Source organism: Lissotriton helveticus, chromosome 4_1 (genome assembly GCF_964261635.1).
Source record: "Lissotriton helveticus chromosome 4_1, aLisHel1.1, whole genome shotgun sequence".
Taxonomy (NCBI): domain Eukaryota; kingdom Metazoa; phylum Chordata; class Amphibia; order Caudata; family Salamandridae; genus Lissotriton; species Lissotriton helveticus.
This window is the reverse complement of record NC_136063.1, coordinates 785,408,942-785,423,323: the sequence shown is the minus strand read 5'-3', so window position 1 is coordinate 785,423,323 and position 14,382 is coordinate 785,408,942. Positions and strand designations below refer to the sequence as shown.

The 14,382-nt window shown below is 43.8% G+C and overlaps 1 protein-coding gene across 2 annotated transcripts in view; it reads right to left on the bottom strand.

Moving 5' to 3' along the window:
* ANKRD29 (ankyrin repeat domain 29) overlaps positions 1-14,382 on the bottom strand; it is a 459,839-nt gene that overhangs the window by 121,217 nt on the left and 324,240 nt on the right. For both annotated transcript variants that reach the window (XM_078685682.1, XM_078685683.1), the window contains one exon: positions 1,788-1,886. In XM_078685682.1, coding sequence (XP_078541808.1) covers positions 1,788-1,886 — 99 coding nt within the window. The remainder of the gene's footprint in view (positions 1-1,787; positions 1,887-14,382) is intronic.

The following is a 14,382-nucleotide window of genomic DNA, read 5'->3' as shown; positions in this document are numbered from 1 at the left end:
ATTAGACGAGAACCTCGACATGAAAGAACACATCAACTCAATGGCCAAGAGCGCACGTTTCCACTTGAACTATCTAAGAAAACTGAAACCCTTTATCTCAGAAGCGGATCTAAAACTTGCTATCCAATCGCTAGTTATCTCGAGGATCGAATATGGCTGCACCACGTTAGCTGGCCTACCGAAAACCTCCACTGCACCACTAAAAGCCTGTCTCAACGCAGCGGCAAGACTCATCACGGGAACGAGGAAATTCGATCACATATCTCCTCACCTGGAGGCACTAAACTGGTTACCTTACGAAGCTAGAATTAAAATGAAGATAGCCTGTATTACCCACAAAGCGGTCCACTACAACACGCCTAGATATCTAGCCAAGAAAATTAAGTTATCGGGAGGTAACAGACCAACTAGAAGCGCTAAAGAGTTACTATTGCAGCCGGCCTTCTTCAGGAAGAAAAAGACCTATGACCGAGCATTCTCCGGAGCCGCCCCCAGAATCTGGAATTCACTCCCTCCTAACATCAGGAAGATTAAAAATACTGCAACATTTAAACGGAACTGAAGAGCCACATGATGAGTAAATACCCTACATAGAGATGCCTACAGACCATTGGTATGAACATTTACGCCAAAAGAGGATCGGACTCATCATGAATAATCTGAAGATCAATAAGACTAATGACTGATTACCGCTCAAGCCTCGGCTGTACACTTTACTGCTACCTCATATTTATGTGATCTCTACACTGTATCTCACACCCAAAAAGATATTACCTCTACCTTACTTTGTTTATCTTTATGATCCTTGCTACTAGCTAAACCCATTCAACTCTTATTGCTAATTACTCAGGTAATTGTACTGATAAAACTATGTAACCTTACCTCACCGAGCTGACTGTATGACTATGACACAAGCTAAGCCTTATGCACCTCTTAATGCTAATTGCACAGGCGTTAGGAATTTATATTTATCTAATCACCCTAGATAGCATATCACCTTCTACCCTCATATCTGTGTTGCTGTTATAATTGCTACTATAATGTCAATCTGTAATCTTCTATGTTAAGCGCTCTGATACCCACGGGTCTTGTTCGCGCTATATAAAACACTATAAATAAAATAAAATAAATAAATAATATTTGTATATCTTATTTTGTTGTAGGGTCAAGTGTGCATAATTTCCTTCTATGCAACAGTTTTTGGAATGCCAAGAGATCACCTGGTCTACACAATACACCTCATGCTCTACCACCCTATTCCCTGTTTAGTTTTAGGTTCGACTTAATGGTGCTTTCACCATTCAAGAGAAATTATTGCATGTAACCCACAAGAAGGGACAGTGACTGGCTGGCTTTGTGATTGGTTAGCTGAGAATGGTCTACGAGTGTCATGACTCAGGAACAGAATTTAGATTTCTCACATTCTAATTCAATATCTGTTATTTTTCATTGGCGGCACACCACCACAAAGTGGAGTATAGACAGAGAGGGCTTTGAGGCAGGTGATTGTTGTGTTTGCTTTATATGAGCAATATCAATACCCAATAGTACAACCTTCATGTCATCTTTTTTTTAGCAAAATATATTTTGTGCAGGAAAGTTGATCACTGCTGCTGTTTGTGTTGCCTATGCAAACGTATAGTAAATCAGCACTTTGCTCTGTCTGCTGGGACAGGTTGAGGGATAGCAATGATACAACTTCAAAGCAGAGTTTGGCCCAACTTTTTGTCCACCACCAAAATCAGAATTAAAAAGGAGCAATTTTAATGTACTGAACATTACCTTACCTGCCTCTGCTGGTTAACCTTTGCCCCGGATGACAGCAATAATCGAATGACGTCCACATAGCCACTTTGTGCTGCCAAAAACAGCGGTGTGGCTCCATCCTGCATTAAAAAACAACAATTTTATGAGTAATGGAAAACTTTCATAGAAAAATAAGGTTGTGTGTCAGAATGTCCTTCGCACAAATATTGCCTAATAGGAATATTAGTGGCTAACTCACTAAAGCACTTATGAGTATGATAAGTAGTACTAGAGAAGTACGCTTTTACGTACGCTTATATGCCTTTCTTAAATCGATCCAAAACATCCAAATTGGAAATAACATGGGAATATTCAGGAAATAATCATAAATAATTAGTACAAACAGACATCAGGATGACATTTTTGCACTTTAAAGAAAAGAGAGTTGGATGTTTTGGGTCTGATTCATAAAGGCATGCAATAGTATGCATAAGAGTATTACAGTTCTACATTTTGTACTCATCAATTATTTTCAGTATGTCCTAAATATCGTTTACTAAAATATTGTCCCACTGACTGTAGATTTTCTAGTAGTAACTCCTGTGGGGCGATATTTTTGTAAATGATATTTAGGGCATGATATTTCTGTCAGACGATATTTTGGTTATGATATTCTGTTTCTATTGGTCGTAGGTGAGATCCAGAAGCAAAACATTATAATGCTATACAACATTCAATCAGCACATGACAAAATCAATGATACTTGTAAAGTATATATAAAATGCAGAATCCACATTGAAAAAATTGTAAAAATCACAGTTTTTAAGATTATTTTTTGACAGAACAGTTTTCTGGATAGTAGGTGTCAGAACAAAGAGCAACTGCTCTAGAGCCTGAGTTTTTTTTTAATTCAGCACTTGTAGTCGAAAGTCTATTTGTGACCAAGTAGCTCTCAAGTAGAAAGTTTTGTCTTCTCTTCTAGTGAAAAAGAAGGTTTAATGTGGTCAAGCTGTGTTGCGTCACACGCCAACCCGGTTTGCGCATGCTGCTTTGTGTGGTTCTGAAACAAAAAACTCTCTCATTATTATCATTCATGTCACATCAGTCACGCGGAACACAATGTAATGGTTTAACTGGAACATCTTAACTCTTTGAAAACACTTATCTTCTTTAGCAGTGGCTGCGTCTATGAAGGTATACTGAGGTTTTGCAGATAGTAAACTTGGCCATGGCCGACCCAGGCCCCGCTCTCTTAAAACATAGGGCCTTATTTACAGTTTGGGGGCAGGATTATCTATCATAAACATAGCCGATGTTCCGTCCGACATATTGCAAGTGCAATATAGTCTTTTACACTAGAAACACGGCAGACGGTATATCTGCTATGGTTTGACGGAGTATCCCAACTGCCAAACTTTAAGTAAGGCCCTAAGTTCCATGCCCATACTCCTGGAACTTCTCTTTGATCAAAATAAACAAGTTTAGTTGTAACTTTGGTTGTGACTTCCTGCTTTGGATGTGCATGGAAAATTCCTTCAAATTCCTTCATCCAATCAATTAGATATTTGTCCCATTTTAGAAAGAAATCAAGGACCTGGCTTTTTTCCATATGATAACTTGACATGATGATTCAGAAGTTTTGTCATCTTTGTTCCTAGCGCTAAGAGACTCCTGGAAGATAGAGTGGGCTACACAATCTAAACAGACAGGATAGTAGCAAATTGGTGAAGGATTGTGATTGGAAGAAAAAGCCTCCAGTCAGACTGAGAGTGGAGAATAGCTAATGATGTTCATACAAATGTATGACTGTGATCCCCAACAACCTTGCTAGACGCATTCCAGAGGCAAACCAAAGAGTCCTAAAACAATTATTGTCTCACTGTACTTTAACCTGGGCTGAGTTCCAGATCTACTCCTAGGAAGGTGCTAGGGAGAACAAGGCCAACAACTCAAATGAGAAATATGTCTAAAGAACAATAAATTTAAGGGCCAAGCTAAGTTGTTTATTTAGTGTCTAATGAATGTGGACAAACTGTAAAAAAACAGTGGTTCATGCATCATCCATCATAAAATACCATCTGCTGTATTTATCGATAGGCAGCTTGTCAGATGATGCACTGCCTTTCGGTCCACCGTCTCAATCACATACATTACAATGAACTTGTAATGCTGTGGAAGGGTTCTAACCACCTTTCCTACAGAATGCCCCATCCGGAAAACTTAAAATAAAGCCCTCAAACATTACAAAACATACAAACAAAATGTTGTGAGCCACTTTGCTACTTGTTTAAGTATACACGACACTGAGAAAGTAAAGTAGGCTGAAGGAAAACAAAACTCATTATTCTTAAAAAAAGAACACATCAAATATCAGTGCGAGTCCCAAATTACTGTTCGGTGTATTCACCAGCCTGCCCTCTGGGCCAAACTTCTGTAGGTATTTTGCTGATGTCCCATCACACAGGATCTCCTGCTGTATGGGGTGAAGCTGGGGTCCCTGTCACTAGATCTGTCAGCCCTTTTAATGTCCTGGCAGATGCAATTGGCAGCAGGAATGGAGGGCGTCTTGTCTAGATGGTGGTGGCAAGGCAAGTGAAGTCTTCAAGAAAAGTGGTCCAGTGTGACGAAGTATTGGATTTCCTTCATTGGACATCACATGTTAGACAACATGCTTCTGTCAATAAAACAATAAATTCACTAATGCCAAAGCTCATCTGCCGGATAGGGCCTGTACATTAATAAAAAAAAGACATCCACTATCTATGGCATTTGGGCAAGCCATCCTCCATGTTGCTTCCGCAATTGTCAACAGTCAGTGTCACCAAATGAAACACCTTATGTAACGGAGGGACACAGCAATGTCAGGTGAGGCCAATTATTAAGAAGCACAGGAGTCCTGTTGAACAGACATTTGCTCCCCTTAAAGGCCTGCTTTAGATGCCTTGATAAGACTAGTGATGCTATAACTGACTTACTTGGCAAAGTCTACAATTCAGTGGTGCACTGCTGCATACTGCACACCATGCAGATGAATATACCACTCTTCACTTAAGATGACTACTAGGCAAAGCGTGAGATTGATGTTAGTGGATGATCAGAGTATGATGACAGTGATGACAAAGAGGACTGTGAAATAAGATGTGATGTGATTGAACACATCTTGGACTAGTGGCAATTTCATGAATGTTGAATGATGTTGTTGCAAAAGCAATTCTATTAGATTACTAAGTCTGAGTTAATGAATGAAATAATTTGTCCAGCGCACGGTTACTCGTGTGTGTCCCAGTGCTCTTGAATAAAGTAGAATAGAATAGAATAGAATGGAATAGAACATGTTTTAAGCTATTGTTACTTGTGCATAATGCTTGACATTATTGTCACTCCCAGAGATAGTATTTTGATTAATGACCCATGTTGCATCTATATAATTTATGTTAAATGTTTCGTACCAGTGTTGGTCTTTGTTTTATGACCTTTTTAGGTGAAATTGGATTCACTTGACAGACGGGTGAGGATTATTTGGATTTTGTTATTCCTTTATAGACAATGCCATCCTTTTATTTGCTGTCTTACTATGAAGTTGTGTGCGAATCTATTGAACCTTGATCAGGCAATAGAAAGGAACAGATCTGAAGTACATGCACATTGAATTAATACAAGTGCTTATGGATGCAGTGTAGCAACACCTGGTCATGCTGTGCTAACAGTAATACATGCTGTTGACAATTACACCTGACAAACGTGTTCAGCGTATCTAAACATTGTATTCTGATTTTTTTCCAACCTGTAATCTATAATCCACAGGGATTACTCAATTTATGTGTACAAGCACAACTGTCAAGAAATTAGTATTGACAACCTAGAATAGTGGTTGTAACATTCATTTCATATATCCAACTAGATTTTCATATTAACATGTTGCCGATGAGAGCACTACAGACATGAATTTAGTAATTGGTGAGATGTACAGTTGATCTCAAATGTGTGGAATCAGAATGCATTGTGAGCCAAAAAGGTCAATATTGTGCTTTTTTTTCTTTATTTCTCACAGATATTACATTTTTGCATGGTGTTGCTCGAATCTTGTGGCCTATACACACCATATTGTTCCTTATTCCTTGTTAATATGGGTGTTGTATTTGATTTTTCATTAATTGAAGGAGCGTAGAGTAGAATAAAAAAAAAAATTCTTTCATGCAAATTCTAAACTACTTTGACAGATTGCAGCAATAATGACTGGATAGTTGCAAAACAATGGGTAACATCATTTATCACTATGGCTGCGTAATAATCAACAGAACAATGCTTATTTGTAATATATTGCAAACTCTATATCAAACACATATCACATATGCATTTGGTTTAGTCTGTGTACGCAGTATTATTGTGCACACAATATAACATAATAACATTTGAATCATATCCTCATCGATGCCTATGCCTTACAGATTTCTATGGGTATGAATGCTAAACTTTACATGGTATGTTTTTTAAGAGCCCATGCTTCAATGGGGAAACAACCTTTACAACGCAACTTTTACAACGCACTACCATTACAACGAAACTTGTACAACGCAACATCCATTACATAGCATGACACCACAACGCATACCATTACAACGCATGTCATTACAACGCAGTCATTACAACGCATACCATTGCAACGCATACCATTACCATCCAACACTTACCCTACTGTTGCACCCCCTGGAGTTAGAATAGTAATTTTTACCCCTACACTATCCAACACTTACCCTACTGTTGCACCCCCTGGAGTTAGAATAGTAATGTTTACCCCTACACTATCCAATACTTACCATACATGCAATGTAATGTTATGCGTTGTAATGGTATGCGTTGTAAAGGTAGTATGCGTTGTAATGGTATGCGTTGTAAAGGTAGTTTTTAAAAATTCGTTGTAATGGTATGCTTTGTAACGGGATGCGTTGTAATGGATGTTGCGTTGTAAAAAATGCGTTATAAAGGTGTGCGTTGTAAAAGTATGCGTTGTAACGTCATACAACCCTTCAATGTAATGTTAAACATTTTACAAGTAAAACACAATGAGCTGACGGAAAACATGCTATAACAAGAAAAAATTTGTGACAAATGTTTGGTCGTAAAACAAAACAAAACTTACACTGTGGTTGCTTTTAATTTTGTAAAATGTATTTACAATAACTATATTGTTACATGTAATAGACTTTTCTGGGAATGAGTCATGGTAGATTTGTATGTGAAGACAGTCCATAGTAGCTTGGAGTCATGATGCAGATGTCAAAGTGCAGGGAAGCAAGGAAAATGTTTAGCGATCACATGCATAAGGTGGCACCAGTGTTCAAAGTTCAAGGCACACCGGGTGACATTTGCTGTCCTGTTCCCTGGTGGTGGATTGTTCAGTATTGGCATCGGCTGGATCTTCAGAAAGACCCCAGTGTAGTGACTGTGGATGTGCTGAATCTAGAACAGAAGGCTGGTTGTCAAGAGCAGCAATGTGTGGCACAGTTGTGCTCTCTGTAAGGCTGCCATCCTGGGATGTTGTAGGGGAACTGGTGGCAAAAGATTATGTTTGGCCATGGAGAGCAGATGCTGACATAATCTTAGGCAGTGCCTAAGCTCCATCAAATGTAATGTCATGATCCAGCATCCTGACATCAATGCTCCTCTCCAGGAGGTCGTTCTGCATCTAGAGCAGGCTAATGAGTTTGCCCAGTTGCTCCTCCCGCTGTGGTATAATACTAGTCAGGAGTTACATTTTTAAACACACCCTGAACATCCCGCTCGATAATGGGTTCTGTCTCAGCAGGTTGAGAAGGGCCCAGTGATCCTTGAGCTGTGGGCATGTCTCCCTTGCTCTGCTGACACTGAAGTTGAGGTTTGCCTTTGGGTGAAAAGAAGCAAGAGAGGGGTAGATACAGTACAGATGGTGTGGTCATGGCACAGGGGGATCACTCTGGTCTAACTGTGGTGGTGGGAAGGGGAGGCCGGACACTACAGACTACAGGAGTATTAATGGTACTGGTGAGAAGGAGTGGGGGCAAGCCAGGCACACCTGATGCTCCTGGGGTTTTATCTTGGCTGACCTGTACGGCAGGGGGGCTATGATCCCACAGAAGACATGCGATGTTCGTCTGCATGTGGTGCGGACTCTATACCCTGATGCCTGGGAGTTGCATCTACAAAGGATATTTTTTGGGTGAATTTCGTTATGCAATCTCATTGTTTCAAAACACATTGCTCTTTGACATATTTCAACTTAATAAAAATATTTCCAATAACAATTTTGCTTAAAAAAATGTAACTCAATGATTGCAACAAGCATAAGATTGTAATTGTACTTGTTTAATGGAGTTTTTTTTGGATGACGTCGAGGACATTGTGTCTCATATAGATATTGTTGGACAGTGTTCTGAATTACACACATGGCAGATGAACCATAGAGCATATTAGTGTAATTGTTTACTATGCAGTTGTATTGCTGTACACATTACACCCACCACGCTTGTAATAGAGTGATCTTTCAACTGATCAAGAACATCATTTGTGTTTGAAGCATGTTGTTCTTGGTGTGTGTTTTATTCTAGAATATGTTTCGTTTTATAGAAGCTGCATCCGGTGCAGGTAAGAGCAGTGGGGTTGGTGGTGGGGGGGCGGGGAGTGGGGGTGTGATGGGGAGTCGAAATACGAAGTCGTATAAAAAAAATTAAAAAGAAAAACACTTGCTTTGCACTCGCCGCTTCACCGACTCAGTGATGCGTCGAGCGCAAGCTACGTTTTTTCTACATTTTATTCTCACTCGTAGTCATATGTTGACTCTTTTTGCAGCTGATCCTCTGGTGTCACAGGGCAGAGCATTCATGTATTCAGCTTCCCTTATGGAAGACAAAGCTCCTCATATATATATCTGCAACTGCTTGACATAGATGTCTGTGATGTGGTTTCAGATCAAGCACCACAGATTTGATGAGTGGCCATCATATTTAATGTGGCAACTCATGAACTTTTGAAAAAAGTGCAAAAATTATTCTTAAAATTTGTAAGAAATGGAATTAGGAGGACTTGACATCACTGGAGTATTCTCCGAGCATATGTGGGTCATTTTTATAAATTTCATGTTTGAGTAAACAAGGCTTTGCCTAGCAGTCACAAAGAGGACATTTTTTTTTTTATAAATACGCACTCAATGTGAAGGATGGTGTGATGTTCCTTGATTAAGGACACAAGATGCAACAGGCCATCAGTCTATAATTTCCAGCAGCAGAGCCACAAGCTACACCAGCAAAAACATGAGTTTATCAGACTCAAAATTGAGGCACAGTACCCTCTGTACAAATTAAGTGTTCATAAAGACCGGAGTTAGTTGGTCACTCTAATGCCACACGTGTGTAGATTGTGGGGAAGGTGCATGGGAGGTGTGAGAGAACATACACCTATAAATACTATAGAAAGTGACCCAAGTGACACTGTATACATGGGATAATCTGCAGCTTAAAGCAAAATGTTTGAGTGAGTAAAAAGGTACCCCAAAGAATGTAATGGCCCAGCATATCTAAAGACATGTCCTCAGAGTACTTTCTATTGTTTAATCTGCATACAATACCCATGACGTCTTCAGCAGGGGGTTATGATCGGCACCTTCTTCTCTCACATCAAGGGGTTCAGGGGCCTGGGAAACCCACCACCTGTTCCCATGGCATGTAGGTGGAACTGGGAATACATGGAACGGACTGTTGTCTGTAAGTCATTCCACCTCTTGCGGATGTCATCCTGCAAGCATCACGCATTGGACAGCGCATTCATTCTATCCACTATTCTGGCCCATATTTCCTATGTTGACTCACGGATCTCCAAACAACTGGGACTCAACCCTCATCATTTTATTCACATTTACAGTTAGTTCATTTTCAGAGAATCATAGGGCTCACCTGTCTGCCTTGGTTGTGGAATAATAGTGGGGCAACAAAGGTTTGTGCCAAGAGTGGTAAGTGGTTTGATTTTGTTGCAGGTGTGTTTTGTAGAGGGGTAAGCAGGTGTTTGTAATCGGTAGATATTTAGACAGATCTTCTGCTTGATTTTGCTGACACCCACTATACGTTTTGCTGTCCGCCATTGCCATTTCCATCCTCTGTCACAATACCTCGTCAGTCGCACCACGGTGATGGAAAAATCAAGCTATAGTATATTACTGCCAATGGAGGAAGGCAGAGCTGCCAATGAGGAGGGCAGGAGTGCTGACAGACGTAACTCTGCCTTGGCAGTTGGCGAACAAGACAGACAATACGCTAAATACGGAGACCAGTCATCTGCCACTTTGATGGACATCGATGTTCTCCTGTGGCAGTGGAAGAGTGACCCAGGTGCAAAAATATAAATAAGATCCTAACGTTGCTGGGAGCTGATTTAAGGAAGAAGAAAGAGGCACCGACATTTCTGGGGAATCAATTCAGGAAGATGGGGTTACTGGACCCGGATGGACCTTGAAAATGACTGAGTACGTGCTTTCATCCAAACCCAGGTCTCAATATGCATCCAAGGGTCACTACAAACAGCAGCGACAATAACAACTGTAAAAACGTACCAGCCGGAAGGCCAGGGTTACTCAAGAGTCCTAGACTCCTGGCTCTGTATATAGACTACAAACCCAAGGGACCCAATTTACAAATAATTTGCTGTGATGCACTCTTTGAGCCTTCCTAGCTTGCTCCTGAATTCCAGGAGTGAGTCACACCTAAACACAGCAGAGGTTTTGCGAATTGGACACACTACGTTTCACTTGATTGGTGGAGCTCTGGGCACGTACTTTAACAATGTGTCCCATGTCTGTGCTTTTTGAGCTTCGACTGACACCAAATGCGTAAATGGGACTCCTTTTTGGGCCTGCTTTGATATCTTTTTCTCAATCGATCAATCAATCAATCAGGGAATTATAAAGCGCACTACTCACGTGTGAGGGTATCAAGGCGCTGAAAGGGGGGAGGTGGGTGCAGCTCTGGGATTATCCGAAAAACCATGTCTTTAGGCTCTTCCTGAAGGTGTGCAGAGTGGGGGAGCGTCTGATGTGGACTGGGAGTTTGTTTCAGGCCTTGACAATGACGTAGGAGAAGGCTCTTCAACTCTCTCTGGCTCTGCGAATGCACAGGGTTTCTTTTGGGCACGTGGAAACGGATTCTGTCATTGAGGTATTTGGATCCGATGTGAAGTGATTTGTAGGCATAGGTAATTAGCTTGAACGTTACTTTCAACTCGACCGGGAGCCAATGGAGGCCTCACAGGTGTTGGGTCATTAACTCTCGTCGAGGGGTGCCGAGGATGAGTCTGGCTGCGCTGTTCTGAATGATCTGGAGTCTGTGTAGCAGGGAATGGTTTATTCCAGCATACAGGGCATTTATTTATTTATTTATTTAATGTTTTATAGAGCGCCTGGTGACCCAAAGGCATCCCCGCGCTGAAAGGACTTGTGATGGCCGGGGGGGAAGGAGGTCCTATTTAGGGAACAAAAGAGTTTTCGATTTTTTGCGGAAAAGAAGGTGGCAGGGTTCCAACCGCAGGCTCCGTGGGAGTGAGTTCCAGCCTGAGGATGCTTTCACTGTGAAGCGTCGACCGCCGGTGCGAACCTTCCTGAATCTTGGGACGTTGGCCAGACGCTCATTATCCGAGCGCAAGAGTCTTGGTGCTTTGTAGGGAGTGACCATGTCTCTCAAGATCGAAGGGCCTAGGCCGTTGAGGAGTTTGTGGGCGATACACATAGCCTTAAATTCTATCCTCTGTCGCATTGGGAGCCAATGTAGGGCCTTAAGCGCTGGTCTAGCAGAGGTTCTGTTGGGAAGGTTCATTAGTAGCCGAGCAGCCGCGTTTTGAGTGCGCTGAAGTTTTGCCAGGGTAGATTCGGGGGCTCCTAGATAGACGGCGTTACTGTAGTCCAGACGTGAGAGGATCAAGCCTTGGACCAGAAGCTTCTTCGATGGAGGGGGGAGCAGCGGAAGGATCTTCCGGATGGAGCGCATGAGTCCAAAGCAAGTACCTGCTGTTTTAGCTGCCTGGGTCTTCATGGTGAGTTCGGGTTTGAGCCAGACTCCTACGGTCTTAATTTCCTTCTTCGGGGTGGGGATCTCGCCAAAGACATCAGGCCAAACCGAAGGAGGAATAGTCGCCCATTTCTTGCCCATAAGCATGACTTCGGTTTTAGAACCGTTGAGCTTAAGTGATGAATCACTCATCCAGTGGTGAATTTCCTGGAGGCAGTTCAACAGATTGTCTGGGCAGTGGTCAAGATGTGAGAGTGAGACGACCAGTTGTGTGTCGTCCGCGTAGCTCACTATCTTGATCCCAAATGGGGCAACTACATCCTCCAGCGGGGCCATGTAGGCGTTAAACAAAGTGGGGCTTAGCGAAGACCCCTGGGGGACTCCGCTAGAAAGAGGGAGTGAGGCTGAGCGAGAGTTGCTGTCCCAAACCTGGAACGAGCGGCCTGATAGGAAAGATTCTATCCAGGCAAGCGCGGTGCCCCCGAGTCCTGCCCTGGCCAACCGATGGATCAAGACACGGTGGTTCACCGTATCAAAGGCTGCACTAAGGTCCAGGAGGATCACTGCCACTGACCCCCCTGAATCTAAAATGCACCTTGCCTCCTCGATGACTGCGAGGAGGGCGGTGTCCGTGCCGTGGCCAGGCATTCCCGTAGTCCAGTCTTCTGGTTATGAGTGCGCGGGTGACGGTCTTTCTGTCTTCATAGGGATCCACTTGAAGGTCTTGTGGAGGATGCAGAGGGAGTTGAAAATGGTGGAGGCAACAGCGTTGATCTGGTGAGTCATGGCGAGGGAGGAGTCAAGGATGATGCCGAGGTTACGGGCATGGTCCGTAGGGGTAGGTGGGTTTCCGAGGGAGGATAGCCTCCAAGTGTTCGCGGAAGGTCCAAGGGCGAGGACCTCTGTCTTCTCTGAGTTGAGCTTTAGGAAGCTGTTGCTCATCCAGGCTACAATGTCTTTCACTCCTTCCTGGAAGCTGAGTCTGGAGTCTTTGGGGTTCTTCGTGAGGGAGAGAATGAGCTGGGTATCATCTGCATAGGATACTATGCTGAGTCCATGCTGTCTGAAAATGGCGGCGAGTGGGGCCATGTAGATATTGAAGAGCGTGGGGCTGAGCGATGATAACTGGGGTACTCTGCAGTTGATCTCTGTGGGTTCACAGAGGGAGGGAGGGAGTCTGATCCTTTGGGTTCTACCGGCGAGAAAGGAGCAGATACAGTCGAGGGCGGTTCCCCTTATGGCGGCGTCATGGAGTTTGGCTGCGAGAGTGCGGTGGGAGTCGGTGTCGAAAGCTGTGGAGAAGTCTAGCAGGATGAGTGCTGCGGTGTGGCCCTGGTCGAGAAGAGCGCAGATGTCGTCTGTGGAAGCAAGGAAGGTGGTCTCTGTGCTGTGGTTACTTCGTAATCCGGACTGGAAAGAGCCAGGATGCCGCTCTCTTCGATGAAGGTGGAGAGCTGGGCATTGATGATTTTCTCAGTTACCTTGGCTGTGAAGGGAAGGAGAGAGATGGGGCGGTAGTTCTTGAGGTCCATTGGGTCAGCGGAGGGTTTTTTGAGGAGAGGCTTGACCTCAGCCTGCTTCCAGTCGTCGGGAAAGAGGCCGGATTCGAAGGAGGTGTTGATGGTGTGGCGTAGTTCGGGTGCTATGGCGGCGGCAGCTCTGTGGAATATGTGCGGTGGGCAGGGGTCCATGGTTGCCCCTGAGTGGGTGCTCCTCATGGTCATGATGGTCTCTTCAGTGGTGACTAGAGTCCAGGTGGTGATGGTGGGCTGGCCGTCCTTGCTGGAGGGAAGGGTGCTTTCTGGGGTGTGCTTGCTGAAGTTATCGTAGAGGGTCTTGATCTTTGTGTGGAAGTAGGTGCTGAGCTTGTCGCAGAGGTCCTGGGAGGCTCTGACATCCATGGCTTTGCTGGGTGGTTTGGTGAATTGCTGGATGATGTTGAAGAGTTCCTTCGGGTTGCTGGAGTAGGTGAGGATTTTGTTACGGATGAAGGTTCTCTTGGTGGCTCTTATTTGTTGGTGGTATTCTGTCATGGCGTTCTTGTAGGTGGTCTGGTCTTTGGTGGCTTTGCTATTTCTCCATCATTTTTCGAGGTTCCTGCAGGAGCATCTGGCTTCTTGGAGGTTGGCGGTGAACATGGGGGCCTTCAGGGGGTGCTGTCTGTCGGGTTTATGGAGGGGTGCAAGCTTGTCTCCGCAGCTAGAGATCCAGCAGTGAAACTCCTTGGCTGCAGAGTTGGCGTCGGTAATGGGGGAGGGGATGTCGAGGAGGAGGGTGGAGTGGAGGTGTTCTTCTGTGACTTTGCCCCAGTTTCGTTGTGGTGGGCGTGACGTGGGCAGGTGCACAGTGGTGGTGTTGAAGGTGAAGTGTACGCAGTGGTGGTCTGTCCAGAGGGGCTGCGAGGTGTGGCTGAAGTGGACTTTGTTCCCTCTTGCAAAGATGGGGTTGAGGATGTGTCCTGCCTTGTGGGTAGAGGTGGTGATGAGCTGCTTTAGTCCAATGTTTGCGAGGTTGTCTAGGAGGGCGGTGAAGTCGGGGTCACTGTGGTTGTCGAGGTGGAAGTTCAGGTCTCCGAGGAGAGTGTAGTCCGTGGAGGCAATGTCGAGGGGTG